The 20,738-nt window shown below is 40.8% G+C and overlaps 2 protein-coding genes and 1 long non-coding RNA gene across 7 annotated transcripts in view; 2 read left to right on the forward strand and 1 right to left on the reverse strand.

Moving 5' to 3' along the window:
• The first annotated feature begins 188 nt into the window (after nt 1-188).
• Nucleotides 189-5,246, forward strand: sec22bb (SEC22 homolog B, vesicle trafficking protein b). Its single transcript, XM_067597223.1, has 5 exons — nt 189-423; nt 2,804-2,913; nt 3,070-3,230; nt 3,695-3,841; nt 4,040-5,246. Exons 1-5 carry the CDS (start codon nt 349-351, stop codon nt 4,192-4,194), a joined length of 648 nt encoding a protein of 215 aa, XP_067453324.1. The 5' UTR covers nt 189-348; the 3' UTR covers nt 4,195-5,246.
• Nucleotides 5,247-7,835: 2,589 nt separating this feature from the next.
• Nucleotides 7,836-15,043, reverse strand: LOC137187933 (uncharacterized). Of its 5 annotated transcripts, none has more exons than XR_010929295.1 (4): nt 14,746-15,043; nt 14,546-14,608; nt 13,558-13,660; nt 7,836-8,552 (listed from the first exon to the last, which is right to left on the reverse strand). It is a non-coding gene; the product is annotated as an uncharacterized lncRNA (long non-coding RNA). The 5 variants fall into 5 exon arrangements; XR_010929293.1 differs by having other exon boundaries at nt 13,449-13,660; XR_010929291.1 differs by having other exon boundaries at nt 10,758-13,660.
• A 171-nt stretch (nt 15,044-15,214) lies between these two features.
• Nucleotides 15,215-20,738, forward strand: part of notch2 (notch receptor 2) — a 44,348-nt gene continuing 38,824 nt past the window's right edge. The window contains exon 1 of the mRNA XM_067597224.1: nt 15,215-15,532. Coding sequence (XP_067453325.1) covers nt 15,460-15,532 — 73 coding nt within the window. The 5' untranslated portion in view covers nt 15,215-15,459. The remainder of the gene's footprint in view (nt 15,533-20,738) is intronic.

The following is a 20,738-nucleotide window of genomic DNA, read 5'->3' on the forward strand; positions in this document are numbered from 1 at the left end:
CAATTTAATTTACTTGATTAATTAATTAATACATTTAAAATCATTTTAAACAATTAATACATATATACATTACAGATGATAATTTAATTTCACATAGTAATACAGTAGTAGCAACAGATTTTTTTTTTTTCTTAAAGTGAATCTTTATTTGTGTCCTCTTGGTTCCGCGTGACGAGCGGACGGAAGGATTACGCTGTAACACACAAAGCTGTAACGTTTCCGGCCAGCTCAGCGCGTCAGCCCCGTCAGTCCTGTGGTGTTGTCAGTTTACAGCCTCTCAAACACTGGTACCAGTTAGCAGCAGGGTTACTCTTAGTGGTGCAGAGGTGAGAGCGGAACAGCGCGGACATGGTGCTGCTGACGATGATCGCTCGGCTGGCGGACGGACTGCCGCTGGCCGCGTCGATGCAGGAGGACGAGCAGGTTACAAATTCAGCCTTTTTTTATGCCTCTCTGGCCGCAAGCTGTCTGTTTGCTTTCTCACAGCTCAGTAAATGCTTCCGAACTACTCAAATACTGTCGTGACACGTTAAATAGATGAGCAGCGGTGACTCCCAAACTCTCAGGATGGTTTCCTCCAGCCAGATGTGGAGGACACACACACACACACACACACACACAGAGTATACTGATTATTGCATGAGTATTACGTGGAGCCTCTGACCTGCTGATAGTACAGGACCTGGAAGTGCCCTGTACCTGTAGTAGGCCTGAGTCAGCGTTTTATTTACCTAAAGCAACTGCCTCATTCCTGGGAACTTAATGAACAGGTTCATCGTGTTTCAACCGCCCTGATCAAATGTTTTGAATCATCTGAGCATTGAACAATTTCATCAGTTCATTTTGATAAACTGTTCTGCTCCAACCTGTCATTAAGCTAAACACAGTCCACCTTAGGCCTTCAATAACCCGGTAAACCTGCATTCCTAAAGCACATATGCTCTTTATTTGGTTTGATTAATTCCAGAGAACCATCCACACCAGTGTTTCTAGTTTTAGCTCCAGCTTGATCCATCACAGTGAACATTAAGTCTGAATAATTTAATTTTTACAGATTAATATTATTGTTACACGGTGATGCAGTTAAAGTGTGGAGCCATTTGAAAAGACCGCACCTCACAATAATAACACAACTTTGACCTGAATGACAGCAGACTTTATCTCCACCATGATGCATTACATAACTCAAGCAGATTTCAACACTATACAATATGACTGTCATAGCTAATGGGAATGAATGGAAACCAATGGGTGGCTCTAAGGTAGGAAGATTACATTTCAAAACCTGTATCACTACAGCATAGGGTGCAAAATACTATATGATTTGTAATAAATTGACTAAACATGCATAATTAATGGGTTGTGCTTAAATGAATTGTAAACGGCTGATTAAAGGTAGTAGTTTGTAACATTTCCTTCAGTAGAGCGTGTACAGATGAGAGGCTGATCTGTATCAATGGGTTTTAAGGACTGTTAGCATACATGTTGCCTGACAAGAAATTAGAAATGTCAGCACATAAATGCCAAACATATGTTTGAGCTAATTGAGAAGATGTGTCTGCAGTATATAGTTTGTCCACCAGAGAGCGCTTACAAGTTAATTTTTCAACTGTTAAATGTCCAGCTCATATCTTGCAAAGGTTCCCTATTTAAACAAAATGTTTCTTTATGTTTTAAAAATATACATCATCTGATATTTTGTAAATGGATTTATTTTAATTCTCAAATATCGGGGAATCCTTTAAGGTGCATACAGAAAACTGCAGCATCCCTGATTCAGTTCCAGTTAAAGACATGTGGATCATACATCTGTCAGCTGTCTAATAAATGCAACATAATCTATATTTCTATTGGCCGCAAAAGTCCAGAATCTCATTTTTATTTAAGTAAAGATGCTTTTTATCATATATTTATCATGGTTTTTAAAGGTCTAAAGAAAATCCACATGGGAGAAGATACCAAATAATATGTTGACTGTAAGCCACATAGTTTTTGCACCCTAATTAAGTATTGTCACATTTCTGTTAGCGGTTTAAATATAAACCACCACACCTACAATATCATGGCTCCACAGTCAGCTTCTTACCCACGATTTAAGGAGCGGTCACTAATCAGCTTGTGAAAAATGTTCAAACAGATGGATGGCACTGTGACATGATGAGCTGTTGTATTTTTGTTTGAGCATGACTTAACAGGAGTCTAACAGTTTTTTCCTCACTCTCTTGTGTTTGCTTTCAAAAAGGGAAGTGAAAAGGTTTGTTGTGTCTCTGCTCTGTGCTTCAACATCGTATGTGTGTCTGTGATGCTACAGTGGTAGTTTTAAAAGATTCGGCCATTTCTAAATCATTACAGTCAAGAAATAAACACCATTCGGCAGCCAAATGCTGACCATAATGAATTTGTGATGGTTAAAAAAAAAAGAAAAGCGTTCGCTATCACGACTAACATTTCCTCCAGTCTCAGATGTAGCATCACACTGCTGAGTCTGTCTGTAGTCTTTTATGCCAAGCATTTATTTTCAGCACACTTTACAGGGCAAGAAATGAACACTAAGTCACACAGTGTGAAATGCGGATTGTAGGTGGTTTCTATTACTGTCTCGCACCAAAGCAGGTCACCACACTTAAATTTAGTTGTTTTTATCTCTTCTGTTGGTTAACTGAAAGTTGCCTGTGAAGTTTATACGTAATGTGAGACAACAATGCAAACAAAAACCAATTTCTTGCCCTGATACAACACTTATTGCCTGTGTGAGATATGGCTGCATGGTTTGGTAACCAGTGCTGGTCTGCTGTCTGTTTAGTTGGGTCGTGACCTGCAGCAGTATCAGAGTCAAGCTAAGCAGCTCTTCAGGAAACTCAATGACCAGAGTCCCACGCGCTGCACTTTAGAGGCGGGGTCCATGGCATTTCAGTGAGTATGAAGCGTTACGCAAAGAACATTAATATTCTAACTCACCATCTGTCTCAATTAGGTTACTTCAGTAATGGTTTCTGGACAGTTTTGATGTATTTATGCAGTCATTAAAATAAACTCACTTGCCCTCTACCTATAAACTTTTCTTTGCAGCTATGTTATAGAGAAAGGAGTCTGCTACCTTGTGCTGTGTGAAGCCAGCTTCCCTAAGAAGCTGGCCTTTGCTTACCTAGAAGACCTGCAAGCAGAGTTTCATGAGCAGCACGGAAAGAAGGTCCCCACAGTATCCCGGCCTTACTCCTTCATCGAATTTGGTAAGAAAAAAACTATGCAATTAAAGAGGGTGTGGGCGAAAGTTGTCTCTGCAGTAGGTGTGTCCATTTTCATGAGGATAGCTAGTAGCTTGCTTTTTTGCATTATGCTTAATGCAGTATGTAAATAAGCAATCTATCACTTTCTCCAATAATTTATGTGACTTTGTGTCAAGCAGTTCACATTTGTTGTTGCTTGAAGGGGAAAAAATGAATCCCAGAACTTGCAATACTGAACTTCTTGCGAAAACGAACAGGGCTGCGGCACATTCAATAGGTCATCACCCTTCGACTATCACGTCAGTTATTAAAACCATCAGGGAAGGGATGTTGTCTAAAGTGCAGACACAACAGTCTGGGCCAAATGTCATCTTCACTCAACCACTCTGCCAGTGAAATATTTAGAGAAAAGACTCCACAGATTTTCTGTAACTGCTTTTACTATTCGTCTCTCTCTCTCTGACTAGACACCTACATCCAAAAAACCAAGAAATCATACATTGACAGCCGAGCGAGGAGGAATCTGGGCAGCATCAACACAGAGCTCCAGGATGTACAGAGGATCATGGTGGCTAACATAGAAGAGGTGCTGCAGAGAGGAGAGGCTCTCTCTGGTAAGTCTCAGGCCTGTAGAGGTCTCTTGAGGTCCAAATGGTGCAATACGCCTTTCTACACTGACTGCTAAAAGTACAGGAAAAATTTTACAGTGTGATCCAGTTTTAATTATGTGTCTATATGTGTGTCTCTCTCTCCTCTTTTCCTGTTTTGTTTTGAACTCCCGTTCCCTTTCCTCCGGTTTCTCCTCCCTGCAGCGCTCGACTCCAAGGCCAGCAACTTGTCCAGCCTGTCAAAGAAGTACAGGAGCGATGCCAAGTATCTGAATACCCGTTCCACCTATGCCAAGCTGGCAGCCGGTGGTGTCTTTTTCATCATGCTCATTGTCTACGTGCGCTTCTGGTGGCTCTGAGAAGGGAAAGAAAAGAACAGGAAGGAGGTATTAAAGTGGAAAACGAGCTGCACCGAGTGTGCAGATGCTAAAAACAGGATCCCTGACCTTAATAAGACTTTACAGACATACCACCGCCCATGTTGTTGTGTGATCTGAATATAAATGATGTCATAATACACAGCTTCATTATTAGCAATTACACAGTAGTGCGCTAGTAGTTGCCCTGGAGTTAGGAAGAGGAAGTGTGTGTGTGTGTGTGTGTGTGTGTGTGTGTGTGTGTGTGTGTGCCTGCGTGTGTGTGTGTGCGTGCATGCGTGCGTGCGTGTGCGTGTGTGAGAAGGTCATTTGTGTGCAAGTGTGGATGAAAAATGACGAGAAGAATCAATTTCCTGTTTTGTGTTTCCAAACCTGTACTGTACTATAACATGACTGCTTGATTTAAACTTGTATACTGTCTAATGATACAGAAAAGAGCAAAAATAGAAAAAAAAGACATTTAATTTATCACACATTTAATTTGAGCACATCATATGGGTATTGGCTTCCATTAACATTATAATCACAGTAGTGATGGCTTCATGAGCCTGGATAGATATGTACTACTACCTTAACCAGTTGAATATCCTCAGCAACAACATAAGTAATTTAAGTAGACTTTTTTTGTTTTTTTTTAAAGATATTGTATGGAAGCCTTTCAAATGCTATTTCATCTGTGTCTGATTTGGCAGATTCCTTTAGCCACAATAGGACGTCAGTGACCCTGACTAACCTGACCTCAACAGAGTGTGCCCACGCTCCCTTTATGCTCTCTTGCACCGTGACTGTGTGGACCCGCACTTTTCTGTTGACAGGCATAAAGACAAACAAAAAAAAAAAAGATTTGATGTCTGCTTGGGTCCTTTTTATTTTGTATGAAGTTTACACAAATGTAGACTCAATTTAAAAGTCGATTTCAGGCTGAGAAGGAGAGTCACAGGTGTTGGGCAGCTGCCGTCTGCTCACAGTTGGAAACGGACACCTTCTCTCTTTCTGTTCTGTCTGCTATCTATGAATAAAATCGTTTGCACAAAGCATGTTTCCTTTCTGTCAGAGGACGTTGAGTTTAACTGATGATTATCAGGCACTCTTCAACTGGGAATGCAAATCGTGCATGCTTTTTAAAGTTTGGGTCACATTCTCATTGTTGGTTAAGTCATATGCTGTTTGCAGAATAATACTTCAGTGACTTAATTTCAATACTCTGTCGGAGTGGGCTTCTATAAGACACTAATTTGCCATTTCAACACAGCAATTAATCTGTGAATTGAATCAAATGAGATTTAACCTTTGAAATGTTTTTTCCTGTTATCATCTGAGTAATATACAGCATGCAAAACACGTCTTGGGGAAAAAAAGAGCTCTATATATTTAATGTGGGGGGAAAACATCAATTAAAAAAACACTTAAGTCACTCTCAAATTCTGAGTAGGAAACTAAGTGACTCAGAGGGCACTCCCAATTAACACATCATTGTCTTATACTGATAAAGTTATTTCTTCCAGACCTACAAAGGGTTTCAGCGGAAATTAGTAATGAATACTAGCAGACTGTTGAGGCCACTTATGCTGATTTCCAAAATCTCAATGCTTTTCTGAATACGCTTCACTCAAACGCTACATCATGGTGTTTGCCACTGAAAACACATTCTGGTGATACCGCTCTTATCCAGCAGGTAGAGTGCTTTGCCTACCGTTGCGCTGACACAGTTGGAAACTGAGGTTCAGAAATCTCCCTGAGTTGCAACTTCTACTGCTGACAGGGGCCTCCTGTTAGCTGAGCTCCAAATCATAGGTTAGTTTTAAAAGATGGGGAAAAATATAGGCCTCAGCTTCCGGGGCAAGAGAAAGAATAAAAATACAGACTGCTGAAGATGCAGGTTTTCAAAGCGCATTAGCAGTAAATGCAACAACTGGCTTTGTGAGCTGACTAAAGACGCAGCTTGAATCTTCAACTTGAGGTAGAACAGGAAATGTCAGAGAAAAAATGAGAAGCAGCAGAGGGTAGCGTGCCAAAAACAAACCACAGGGCACAGGCTAACCTTCTCACCTCTCAAGGGAAGCTGTTATTTGTGAGTTTGGTCACAGTTGTTATCTTTCTTTGTAATCTTGTTCCACTAAAAACAGCTTTGATAATCTGAAAAATGCTAAATTTTTTTTTACTGCAAATTTTCCTTTTATTAACTGTTGTTGATTACCACTCGTCTTTGTGTTTTTGTCTACTTGTTAGCTGTTGTGTGTGTGACACTGTGCTGCAGCAACAACATCAGCTAGACAAAATTATCTTTAATCACATCTTACAAGTGCGTCACCATCTGTTTTTCGTCAGTATGCAACAGAACTGTTATTTTCAGTCCTGCAGAATTCTACAGTCTACAATCAACATTTATACTACAGTACTTTTGGGTATAATTTATTGTTTTATTTAAAGATTAAACTACTTGTAATCCTTTTAAAATACATTTCAGCTTTCTGGGACAAGCTGACCAATAAAAATGTACTGTAAAAATATAAAACTCTGGTGACAGTTGAAAAATTCAGTAATTTCTTAAAACTTGACTTTCCAGACACAGAAAAGTAAAAAACTGAACACTGACACACTGAATTTCCTGTTGCATAATTTTTTTTTTACGTATTATCATAATTTTATCTCCTGATTATTGGTGATTTCCCAATCTTGTCTGCATTCAGTCTTTTCCACTGAACTTGATAACAGTGACTTTTCTTCCTCCGTCACACATGCGTAAGTCTATCAAAGGGCCTGCATTGCAAAACAAGGGTTTGTATTTTTGTGAAGTCATACAAATACAGAATCTGCTGGGGGAAAAAAATAAGGAAGTGAACCCTATAGGTAAAGTTAAAATCAATGTGTGTGTGTGTAAATGTCACAGTGATTAAAGAGAGGACAACGTACCCCTCTCTTACTCCAGCACTTTCTCTGCTTCTTCTGCAGGTTACCATAGCAGCAGCGAGTGTGTGACAGTCATGTGAAAACGAAGCTGATTGGATTAAAATACTTTGTGTGATCAGGGGTCAGGAATACAGCGCATGTACTAAACACACATAGCCTGATTTAAACACACACACACACACACACACAAACCGACATGGGTAGAAATGTTACTTTCTATACATTAATCAGCTTTGTTGAACAAAACCTGCGGCGTGCACTCCTGCCATTTCCTGTCAAAGACACAACCACAAGATTGTCCACCCACACTCGAACTTCTCCTGAGTCTCTTAAAGAAACAGGACATTAAAACAACGTAACCTTGACCTTCACCTTCAGCTGATACGTCTCAAAGTCACCGGGACACAGCCAAGCATGAAGATTCAGACCCAGCGAGACAGTTTCAGTCATGTTTCTGGCATCACATGAGCTTTTCACTTTCCTTGAGACAAACATGCAGACAGCGTGCTTGGTTGCAAATTCATTGATTCCTCCTCATGTGCCCTATGTCCTCTGAACTTCACAGATATGATCTCATTAAATGGGAGGGCAGACAGTAGAGAAACAGATCTGTACTGCTGCGTTGCAAAACTCTCTCACAACTTCATCTACTTACTGGAGACCTTGTTCTCTAACAGGATGTGACAAAACTGAAAACAAAAACACACTCAGAATATTTTAATCAATGCTTTAATGTACAGTTGCTGTAAATCCCTGCTGAGCAGTTCAAAAGAAACATTACAGATTTGTAAGAACAGTACTGTTAAATGGAAAAAAGAATGAAAATGCTTTCCTAGAAATCTGAATCACTGCTTGCATATCCAGATTTTTAGTGATTTAAACTGAATTAATGAAGGGAAAAACAAACTGGCGATTCAGCCTGATTATGAGGCTGCTAAGTTTCCCAATGTACACGTAAAGTGTGGTGGAAAGGAGCAGTATGAAGCAGACCACAATGACGGATACTGTGTCCATCTCGTCCTCTGTGAAGGCCCTGATAAAAATTCCATCCCATATCAGACCAGCTTCCCACCTCATCCCAGCTGCTTCCCCCCGTCTCTTCCCCCCGTTCATCCTCTTCTCTCAAACTCCCCGTCTGATCCAATCAGAGCAAAGGGAAGCTGCGGAGACAGCAGCTGTATGGCAGAGGAGAGGGTCATAAAACGCAGAAGGCCGAAAGAGGAAGTTAAAGGGACCTGGTGAGTTATTGCCCCCAAACGTACACACCGGGTCCTGGGAACCGGGAACTTCTCACAGGGGGGGTCGGTGTGGTGCGCGGAGCAGGGCTGTTCCGCAGGCCTCGACCTGCGCTGCATGCTGTGTGTTCTTTATCACCTCATCGCAGACCACTCCTGACCCATCACACCTTGCCGTCATAATTCTGCAAGAGTCTGTTTGAAAAAAAGAACAGAGCTTTACATCTGTAATAAAACCGATGTAATAAATGATCTTTTTCCCAGCACCGCATATTTACTCATATCTCACGCTGAGTGCTCGAATTGCCCTTTAGGTATGTCAAACTAGCGATGACATAAACAACAACAGGATACAGAGTGGGAAGAGAAAAATGTAAGAGAAAGTGAGAAGAGATGTTCACACGCATAAATGTTGTCACTCTACGAGAGATGCGTCATGCATACCTGGTCAAAACACACCTCTGCTCTCTGCATTTTCTGCATTACTGTGCATCGTTAGTCCCAGAATAACAGTATAATGTACCGTGCACTAAAGAACTGAAACCATAAATTTCTCTCAATTTTCTTCTGTTGCTTCCCAGTGATTCTCATTTATCTCTCCATTCCTTTTAAATAGATAACATTGTTGGTTTATTAATAGTGTCATATCTGATACACAAGCACACACACACACAAAGCTGAGCTGTGCCTGTGAGAAAGTGAGGGCTGAAGTGTGAATTCCAGCCATGCCTGTCTTTTAGCAGCTTGTGAATTTATGATACAATTAACCCTGGAAGATATGCCCTGCACACTCACTTTACACGCTCACACAACTTTCAGTGTACACAGAAACCTTCACATTGAACATGACAATTACCGGAAAAAAGTTCAACCTAGTGGTGATATTGTACAAAATCATCACCAGATGATGTCAGATACCTAAAGGGAAAACTTTTGAAGGAAATGAAAACAGTATAAGTGAATGTAATTATTATCTTAATATTTCTGTCTATAATGTAGCATATGTTACGTCTGTGTGGTAAACATTATGGACTGCGGCAGATTAGTTTGACCTAATGCACCCTTGGGCAGAGACCAAGGCATGATGGAAGAGGGTCTAAATGTATGTGTCAATATTTTTGTGTGTTTATGCTTTGGCATTTGAGTGCATATGTCCGTGCTTAAATTTGTGTCCCTGTATGTGTGTTAATGTATGGGAAAAAGACTCGGGTGACCTCGGGTCGACATTGACGGGACTGAATTTGCCCTCGAGACCTTTCTCAAATCCAAATATCGTCAGCAACAGAATGTGTAGATTTGTTATAGTGAGTTATTTGCAGAAGTCACAGTGTTAACTTCTGGTCTTTTACTATTCCTCCTTTTATCTAAATCAGTCCCCGCTGCATAAATATACGTTCACCTTTACGGCAGCTTATAACAACCACAATTGTCAAGGCCAAGGTGTTTTTTCACCGCTGCAGTCATTTAAAAAAGTAATTGTTCTGATCTTGCACTTCACCCCACTATGATTCTCAAAATGTGATTCCAACAGTCATTTTTGTGAGTCAAGAGTAGTGTTAAGATCCTCTTACCCTTTTTACTGTCATGCTGTTGCTGCATGTTGGCATGCGTTTTATAATTTACACCTTTATTTTTTATCTCTCTATTTGCTTCCTGCAACAGACAGTGAAGCTTTATTAATCTCAGCGGTGCAGTTTTAGAGAACAGAGGAATGTTTGCGCTTCTCACACAAATGAGAATTCCGCATGCATGAGTGCATGCCCGCTATGTGTGCATATGTATATGTTTGCGTACGGAAAATCTTATCAATCTGTTTCCTACTAGTCACCTCAGGTAGCAGAACTTAAAGGCATCACATAGTATATTCTTAACTTGTGTTTCTAGCTTAGGGACTTGCTCCTCTGCACAAATCGAGCCATCAAATCCAAACAGTCACGTGAATCCTGTGTTACAGTAGGGTGACTGGAGGATACCGTCAGCAGTGATAATGCCAGCGAACGAGGCAAACATGCCAGTTAGGCTACATGCTGTCCTTAAGTTGTTTGTAACCAAGGGAGTTGGAAAAGCATGGTGGTGTTTTGCATGTGTGTGTGTGTGGGTGGGGAGTATAAACATGGCAGGAACCAGATGACAGTGCTGGGGCCGTTATTTTCCCACAGTGCAGTATAAATAGCCTGCTAGTGTGGGGTGACGGTGGGCAGGCAGGGGTGCTCGAGGGAGGATCCCATCCACACACAGCACATTCCTGTCCACCTGGCCCTGCCAGAGCCATAGGTCACTTTACAGGATGTGTTCATACACACACACACACACACATACTCAAGCAGTGCATACACACATCCCTCCTCCCCCTCCTCCTCCTCCTCCTCCTCCTCACACCTTTCCTTCATCACCAGTTACCTCATCTCTCTGCCAGCTCCCCTTTTCTCCTCATCAGGGACCCCTTTGGCTGAGGCCACTACCCACATCACGCTTGGTCACATCAGGCACTCGTGCTCGCTGACTCTCCACCTTTGACCACTGTGGAACGCCATGACGCACATGTTCACTCGCACACACACTATCTCTGTTTCTCACACGAACATACGCATAAAATCCATGCTTTCTCCGAGGAACTTGACCCCTGCAGAGTGCTACATTAATGTAACCGTATGTTCAAAGTCACAGGATATCAAGCTCTAATGAAATCTGCTGGAGATGGCGTTACAGCTTTTTCCCTTGTTTTGCGTCTTGTGGGCAACATGACGCTGTTGGCTCAGTAATGGTTCACAAAGTGATTCATCAGCTTGACAATTTATCAAATAATTACAGCCTCTGATGACAACCTCGGCTTAATGGACTGTTTGGTCACAGTAAATCAGTTTGTAGCTATTACATGCAATGATTGCACTATGAAATTACACTTTTTATCTATGGCTACTCTGCATGGCTTTTATCTTTATATATCACAGTAAAAAAAAAAAATTGCACAGGTATGTTTACTTTCTTTGGAGAAGGTCCCATACCTGACCATGTAAATGATAACACTGATTTAGTGCTGATCTGTGTGCTTTTTTTCTTAAAGTGATGCATGCGTTATCTGCCCAAATGTTGACATTTGGCTCATATAACCTCAAGTTCACACAGGAAAATGATTTACTGTGATTAAATACTTGGAAACCCTTCTATCGCTTCTGCATCTCTCTGTAAATTAGACACCGTGTGGCTTCTCATCTTGATGACCCCGCTCTGGTGGCCAAACTCTCCCTGTTGATGTTTTTATCAAGGAGATCTGTAACTCGACTGATCTGATATTCTCTAACGTCTTACTTATCATGGTCACAGCCACAGAGCAGAACAACACCGTCCACTCCAGCTCCCTTGATTTTATTTAAACCTCTTCTTAACATATCTACGGCTCTATAACAGAAAGACACACATGTAAAGCTGTCTAGTGGCCGCTTTCAAAACAGGTCAGTGAGAGAGGAGGTGATAATCAACCCTAAATATACCCCCTTTAGCTTCCTGTCCCCCCAGATCTGCTTACACAGTAAAGATGACTTTAGATAAATGATGCTTCCGGCACAACATGTGCAAGAGTCTTGGTGGGGGCACAGAGGGCATAAAAACTTCACACCTACTGCTTTCATGAAGTTCATGAACGCTCATCTCAGTGACCCCTCTCTTAACTAAAACTGATCTGAGGGAAGCACATTTGCCTGCATTAAAAGTTAACAGCGTTTTTTTTTTGCTTGTGTTTTAGAGCAAAAAAGTGCAATAAAGTGTCTCCCTGAAGCTAACAGAAGCCTCCAGAACCACTTTAAGTTATGCGCAACTGTTTATGGTAGCAAATCAGCTGCCACAGCAGGGTAATGAAAAGTAAATCAGTCCCTGCCACTACTAATTATAGAAAGGCATCATGTATACGCTTCATACTGACTCTCCTGCCTGCCATCTTAGAACGTAAAGGCTGGCTGATGTTCTTCTTAAATGACAGGCGCTGATTTGGTTTCCCATGGCTATCATGTCGGGGGGAAAGATGGCGTGTTTATGGTTAAGGGGAGTGTACATGTACTTTTACACACACACACACGCACACACACACATACCCCCTCTCTCTCTCTCTCTCTCTCTCTCTCTCTCTCTCTCTGTGTCTAGTGTAATCAGTCTCTTCTATCTGCCCCCCTGAACACCATGTTCTGCAGTATAAATCTACTGGCTGACAGCTGGAGTCACCCTGACTGATGAGCTCCAAATCAGCATGAAGAGCCCCAACGTTGATGAAAGCAGCTCTCTAACTGACATGACAGAGGCCCGATGACTCTGATCCAGTTTTATTACTACCCTGTGGTATACAAAATACTAACACAAATACAAAAATCTAACACTCTTGTGGTATTAAAACTGAAGTTCTGGTGACACACCCGTTGATTTCCATTTGTTTCTGACAGTCCTGACTGCAAATAAAAATGGATTTTTAATGTGGTTTGTGAATTTACTCACTACTAACAAAACTGTAATTATCTAATCTACTTTTGTTTCACCAACCTGATAAACCTGGGGGGGGGGTTTTGTCATCTCAAACAAGAGATTTGAAGTTGGAGTCGCTGATGTATTCAATAGAAACGTGGTTCAAAGGGATTTAAAGTATCAGTGAGACTTTGTTTGCTAATGCTTTATTTTTTCTTCTTCGAATCTATGTCAGACTTCTGTGGTGGAAGGTCTTTCATCAGCGCAATGGCAAGGAGGAACTAATCAGTGTTTTCTGCTCACGAGGCAGATCCACACCCTTTCTCACCCCATCCTTCCCAAACTATAGAAGCCCACATCTGGAGTGACATCATTAGGAAAACAGTGCCGCAGACAAACTGATCCTCTGAAGTGATTTATATCACAGCACTACTGGCTTACAGGACCAACTGTTAAACCGTGAAATGCGGGATTCATCAAAGTGTATGACAGGAGGAATTCTGAATTGAATTGAATTTGCCATTTAACAATCTTGTGACAACAAATTTCAAAATAAAAAAAGCAGAGTTTATATGTTTTGGTGAGAGATAAGAAGAATAAGCAAACACAAGACGTGGTTTATCAACAAAAACAGCATCTGACCAAATGCCTGAGCAGCGTTTGTTGTCCCGCCAGCACCTGACACCCAACCACGCATGGAGAGCTAGAGCTTGACATTGGCCACAGCAACAAAAGCATTGTCAGTACAGACCCCTGAGGAGATCAATTTGCTCCCCCTGGTCCCAGGCCTTTCAGCAGGGTTGAATAGAGGACAGAGGGCCGGTCGCAGCGGCAGGAGGCTCGGCAGTGTTTCTCTAACAGGGTGTAAAGACAAACAAATCACTGGGATGAGACGTGGTCTTGTTATTGTGATGAGCCAGCAATTTACACCTGGATCATTCTGGCTGATAAGGGATAATTAGTTTGGGATTACTAACAGTTTATAAAGCTAGTGTGAGTGTGTTTGTCTGTGCGTGACAGAATAAAGGGCAGCGTTGGGGTTTTCCTGTGTTTTAGATGTCAGTACTGAAGCCAACCTTGATGTAATTAAACAAGATTATCTACTGTGACATATTTTTCTTCTAGTAAACAACAAGAGAAATATCTTATCACGTAGGCTATTGACACTAACCTGAGCTTTAAACCTAACCTGTGTGATAACTACAGCTGCAACTTAGAATTACTTTCATAATTAATCCGATGATTAGTTTCTGGATTAATCGTCTGATTTATAAAATAGAAACAAAACAGTGAAAAATGTCTGTCATAATTATAAAAGGAGCAATAAGACATCTTCATTTGTCCCAAACCCAAATAAATTCAATTTAAAACTTTATTAAAAAGGAAAAACTGCTATTTTTCCACATTTTTAGGAATTTTGGCTTAAAAATGACTTGTCAAAACTGTTGCTAATCAATTTTCTGCCAATCGACGAATTAATTAAACTCTAATGATAACAAAATGAAGACATTAAACTCAAAAGTGACATTATGTTTTTCTTTTGGGAAAGATTGAGATCACTTCTTCTTACAATTCCTAACATTATTACTAATTCTTTAAAATTTAAATGAGATTCTCTCCCCAAAACAGTCCTGCCAAACCAAACCAAATCTGCACCTGAGAAATTAGTGACCAACCTGAAACTTGCAGGTAACAAAATGCATGAACACCGATTTAAGAGCCCACCTGGATTTACTCACCTGGTATAATCTATCTTCACTTTTATTTCCTCGCACACAGTACCAAAATGATGTAGTCTGGGTCTTCAACAAGAAAAAAAACATTCTAAGTATTGATTAATTTGGCGTACAAAATGTATAAAGCTAGTTTTGGAGCTTACAGGGAGACATTTTTATTTACCACCACTCTTTCAAAGTCAAGAATCTTTTGCCCAAATTACCTGAACACTGCAGTTGTTAACGATGAAGCCTTAAGCTCAGTCTGGCATGAAAAGTCATGCTAGAGAAGAAAGTTAGTGAAGAGTGGGTGTTAGAAGACATATCGGGAAAAAGCGTGTAGTTCAAGGGGAGGAGAAAAGAAAAAAAAACATCATTGAACGGGTTAATTTTGAGTCATCCAAGCACCGAGAAGTAGAAAAATGAGAAAAAAAATTCCTCCGCGGCGGCGACACAGAAAAAGAAAACTTTGAGTGTGCTTTTTTTGTTGTGTCCTGGATACAGTCAACGAATGTATTAAGTAGTACGAATTTTCTAAAGAGATCTTAAACAATTATAATTTAGATATAGGCGTTTAACACGTTTTTCACCATCGTTTCACTCAAATGATAGGTCCACTGTGACTTCAGCGGAAGGATACGTGTTCTTGTGTCTTCCCGCAGTGACTTCAGTGACTGGTGAGTGTAGAGAGGTGGGAGACTTTTTCAGCGCCGTGTGTGACTAGTTGAAGTGAAATGTATGTGTATTTTAAACGTTTTTAACGTAAACGGCTTGTGGGTCACACGTAAAGATGAACTAAAATGTTGTAATTTGGCCCTACAAGTCGTTTTTCCTCTTTATAGTGTGTGAGCCATTTTCAACGAGACTTTTTGAGAACTAACCGTCCGGGAGACAGCTCAACTTTGGGCTGGCGACCTTATGTGGATTTTACAGAAAATATGGAGCCGATACCCGGTTTATCTTCGGGCAAATCACTAGTCCTCGTCTTCTGCTTCATTCAACTATCTCTGGGTAAGTTTTTTTACGATGTTGACGCTTCATTAGCTTTTTTCCCTAATAATTCATAACTTGTCATGATCACGTTTTTGTTGCCTCTGCATCAGCGGGGCACGGGGCTCATATAGCATCTCTACACACACTGCGCGTACACTTGTGTCTGACTTGCCAGGTGATTTCCTTTGATAAAGTTACGTTTGACAAAGTAGAAACTGTTCCAGAAAGTAACTTTAGATAGAAAGCTGACTTATAGTAAACATTTTAACCGTAGTTTGTGCCGATTATTTCGTTCGTGTGGCTTTTTAATAGACACAGGTAACGTTATGGCCTTTTACCCCAAAACATATGCTAGCTAACTTTCACCTACTCTTATTTTATTATAACATCCTGCTGGGGTTTAGTGTGTCACTGTAAGACTCACCTTTAAGAACGTAACTTTGCAGTATTTTTTCTGTCTGTGTTATCACTAACTAATTTTATTCTTAATACTTTATCATATCCACATAGTTTCAAATACTTCAGTTTATTGTGAACCTCCACAAGGCCTCTGAAAGTGAAGCTAACGTCGCTCTGTGTCTGATTCAGAGGGGTATGGTCTGATTGATATGGATACTATTGCCTACAAGTCTGCTCTGTCTGAGCAGCACAGCTGCCCAGATGTTAAACAGCGAGAGCGAAAGAATTCAAAATGGACACTTAACCATGTCTAGACTGCCCTGCTGAATTAGGAGAGCTGACAGTGATGAAGAAGCAGATAAAAGGCAGATCACAGGACAAATATTCACCAAAATAATCACAGTTAAATAGAGTTTCAGGAAGAAGCTAACTTTTTAGATGGTCAACAGTATCTGATTGCCCTACATCTCTGCATTTTGGGTGAATTGTCAGGCAAGTGCACTCACTGTAAATGCCCTAAAAGATAAAATATTCAGATGAAGTAGGTGTAAGTGAGAATTGGGAAATGGTGACTTTTTCACTTTCTTAGAAAGAGTCACTCTAATTAGGCATCTGTACTTGGATCTGTGTAATAGATCATTTAGGGACAACTGGTTTACCCACGCAGTGCACCTGTCTTTACTCTGTCAGTACTCATTAGTATTCACTAATTAGAGTCCAATAGCCACTCCTGAAATACACAGTCAGCTCACAATGGAGAATGAATTACTTAATGAATTACTAAATAATTAGTATTCTTGGGCATTTTGGCTCACACTATCAAAGAGCATCTGAAAACAAGTTCTGGTAGACCAACTTTTGAACACATTGGTACAATGGTATCTATTAATTCAGTTGTAACACAAATGTGAGGCATTTTCCCAGTTAGAGGCCTAATTAGTTCAAGGTCAGTTCCAGAAAACAAAAAGTCACAAACAGTATTGATTTCCTTCAGGCTATTCCCATTAGTCTGTTTTGTAATGTTGGGTTGTTTACAAAGAGATCATGCTTGAGACATAACAAAATATGCTAAAATACAGAAAAGTTGTTGTTTTTCTCCGTAATGTGTAATAATATCTTCTTTAATAAAAGTATGAGTATGTTCAGCAAATACAGAGGTATGTAAACACAGTTGAATATCTCTGTTTTAATAATATAAAACCTTAATGCAAAATTTCCTGGGGATCAGTAAAGTTTTATCTGCACTTATCTTAAAGAGGGGTTAGGTGGGTTTACCCTGAATCTCATCTTATCCATGGCTGTCATATTTGATTATCTAAAATTAAATGTCACATTTTCAGGTATGGTTAGTCAGAATATTGGTGAGTTTTGGCCAAGATGCCTATTTCAAGAGTCAGGTCTTATTTAATTTTTGATTAAAGGCCTGTGCGATAAGAAAACTCTTTTAGCCTATTTAGCCTTTACCTAAGTGTGCCAGATAGTGAAACTGACTTAATCTCACATGCTTTTTGAGCCCAGAGTCGATACATGCAGCTCTGCTATTCTTTCTCACGTTTTTTCATGGACTATAGGTGACTTGTGAACAGAGAAGTTACACAAAAGAAGAAAAGACAATGTAAAAGTGCTGCAGGCGGTGCAAGGAGAAGCAGTGGAATGTTGTTGGTGTTTGACATTCCTCCCTCCCTCTCTTTCCCTCTCTGTCTTTCTCTACCTCTCTCTCTTTCTCTCTTTCCCTCTCTTTCTCTCTCTGACACAGACACACACACACACACACACACACACACACACACACATTTCTTCCACACCATAATAGTCTTTTCCTGCCTGTCCTCATCCTCACCTTTACTATTTCCCGCTAATGCTGAACTTCTATATTGTTGGGAGAATGTGCTGTAGTGTGCTCCGCCATATCGTGGGCAATCACAAGCTGTGCACAGTAATAGTGGTTTTTCCATATGACAGGGTAGAAGGTGTTGCTTGCCTTGATGACATGAGGGAGGTTGAGGTCTACCCAGGCTGCAATAAGCGGTTGTCACCCGCAGGCTGAATCTCACCAGTTCCCTGTGGATGTTTCTTGTTTTACTATTTCTTGTTTGCAATATTTGAAAACAATTCACTAACAAAAATGTGGGAAAAAACGCCTGTATGTTGCTGTGGAGACCATTTTATATCAAACAAGGAGCTGGCAGGTGGTTTCTAAATGATGTGACAAAAATGGCTGCATTTCCTGTAGCTGCCTCACAACAAGCTGTAGATTTGCATTAGCAGTATCTTAACATGATAATAATTACACCTCAAACATGGCAAATGAGAATGGATCAGAAAAGAGCTGCAATCTGCTGAACATAAACATTTCAAAGTGATGCTTCCTATCCTGTCACCTGCATGATCACAAATGTTAAACCAATCAATTTGGTGCATCACAGCTCAGTTGGGGTGATGCCAAAAGTTTGACTTTACTCCTGCAGAGGAGCATAATATTGCAGGTCACAATAATGATGCCCCGCTGTGAGGATGCAGTGGAAATGCATTTATAATCACAACATTGCATGCAGCAGTATGACTAAAGTATATTATTCCTGAGTTAGTGGAAATGGGGCATAAGACACTCCCTGTGCTACATAAATCGTTGTATTGTATTACGTAGGTGGCACTGTCTGTATTCTAGTTTGTGACACATTCCTAAACTACTTGTAACAACATACCAGAAGGCTCATTGTCATTTGTCAACAAGTCCTTGCAGTTTGCTTTGCCCTCAACAATACTCAACGTAATATTTCCTAAAAAGAATAAATGCTTATACTAGGGATGCACTAATCTGACTTTTCCAGTCCCGATACCGAGACCTGGGCTATGCTTCACGTTGTGCAAGAGGCTGGGATCATTTTTTTTTATGTATAAGGCAAAATCAGGCTTGGCTTAAACATTGCTGCCCAAACTTTGTAAAACAGAATGTAACAAATAAATAAATAGATATAAATTAACTGAATTGTTATTTACTAAAATAAAGGCATCTGATACCAGATCGGCCCACTGTAACCAATACCCAATCCAGCTGTTTGAGTCGGTAATGGCCTGATATCTGATCTCAATCTCAATATCAATATCAGTGCATCTCTAGCTCATACATACTTAATTCATGATTTTACACTTTACATGAAATTATACTGTAGCCTTTCTGTGTTAATGCAGGAACATAATTAATACTACAGTCTAATTCTTGAGGAAGCGTTGTGGCACACGACATAGTGTTGCCCCCATGGTGTGGGCATGTGGATGGTTGCATATATTTGCAGAGTGCAAACGGCAGACAGCTGACATGCGTGTGTGTATCTATTTGCGTGTGTGTATGTATGGCATTGTGGATACAAACTGACAAAGGCCAGCAATTGTGCCGCCCATGGTTTACTTGCATTTGACCCAAGCTGGTGCCTGGTGTGAAATGTGATTTATCTGTGCCATGCTTTGCCCTGTGCTCTGAAGACAAAGATATTTATTGAGCTGCCCACAACACTGGATTATTTACTGACCACCAGCTCTACCCACTGCCTTGTGGCTGTGTTATTAATGTGGCTTAAGACATCCTTCCTGCGACACCATCTCAGCTTTCCCTTTGGTTTCTTTCTTTTCTCTTCTTGTCCATAGTCTCAGTGAGATACACTTGACTTTGCTATAGTGTGTTCATGTTATATTCATTCTTCCTTCCCCACCCTTTTGATTAGTAGTGTAATTATGCGGCGCGCAGACCGCCTCCGACGAGGACGCATCTGCACGCACACAGGGCCACTAAATGCTCCAGCTGGTGGGTGACGTGGTGGGTGAAGTACTGCGAGTTGGACAGTGCTTAGTTTTGGCTCGTCTAAACAGCTAAACAGTACACTAAAATATGTTTGTGAAAACATATGAGGCGAGAAATAGGCAATGCAGTAACAGAATCTTGATTAATGTTTGATCAGCATTGCCTAGTTTGACAGTTTGATCTGAGTTTTGTGAGGAGGGTGCGTTACGAATCGTGTTTATGCAAGAACAGATATGCCGAGCGGTCTGTCAACTCTGTAGAAAATGAATAGAATCCATCGACTTGACATACGTTATCACACCCAGTCTGCGCGCTGCATGAGAAAACCAGGCCTCCACATATGTTTCAGTCTCATGCATGTTGTTTGTAGTGGGAGAGAGTAGTAAATAATGTGTAGCACTGTATGAGTTAGTGGCTGAAGGTTTGTGCCCTGTGCTCCAGATGTATGTGTGTCTGCGTTTCCATACACACTTGAGACTTGTGTTAGTGCATGTTTGTGTGTGCCTCTTTAGCCATGCTGGCTTAGAATAGATGTAAACTTAGACCTAGCGTGATTAAGGTCTTGAAGTTGAAATGCGTAGCGCAAGGTGAGTTAGTTACGGGCCTTTCTCCATTTTGCTTCTCAGCGCCAATGCAGTGCCAATGCCTGCTTAGCCAGTTTGCTCATAGTGACCTTGATCCTCACGCATTAAATAAAAGCCAGTCGAAATGTGAATGAAGCTAGGTGCGTTCACCACATGAACCACATGCACTGTTACTATAGGAGGTGGTGTATGCGGCTGTGAAGGTCGAGGGGATTACAGAGCGTTGTGTCTGCACTGTTGAACAGGTTAGCAAATTAACAGGGAATTACTGCAGCCTGCATTCCTTGGCCAACACAGCCCTGTAATCCTGGAGACAATCAGGCAGGGCACATGGAGTAATGAACCAAGCAGGGCACATCAGGTACGAGAGGGAGGGAAACTACACAGAAAAGCTTTAAGAATAAATCCTTTGTAATAATGGGTGGCAGTATTGATTTTGTCC

This window comes from Thunnus thynnus, chromosome 8, assembly GCF_963924715.1.
Source record: "Thunnus thynnus chromosome 8, fThuThy2.1, whole genome shotgun sequence".
In the NCBI taxonomy this organism is placed as follows: Eukaryota; Metazoa; Chordata; class Actinopteri; order Scombriformes; family Scombridae; genus Thunnus; species Thunnus thynnus.

What these genes read in the sequence shown, in the direction of transcription:
- sec22bb (XM_067597223.1), top strand. Translation starts at nt 349, where the DNA reads ATGGTGCTGCTGACGATGATCGCTCGGCTGGCGGACGGACTGCCGCTG. An exon ending in GCGGGGTCCATGGCATTTCA is followed by an intron (nt 2,914 to 3,069) that starts GTGAGTATGAAG and finishes TTTTCTTTGCAG; the next exon opens with CTATGTTATAGAGAAAGGAG. An exon ending in TTACTCCTTCATCGAATTTG is followed by an intron (nt 3,231 to 3,694) that starts GTAAGAAAAAAA and finishes CTCTCTGACTAG; the next exon opens with ACACCTACATCCAAAAAACC.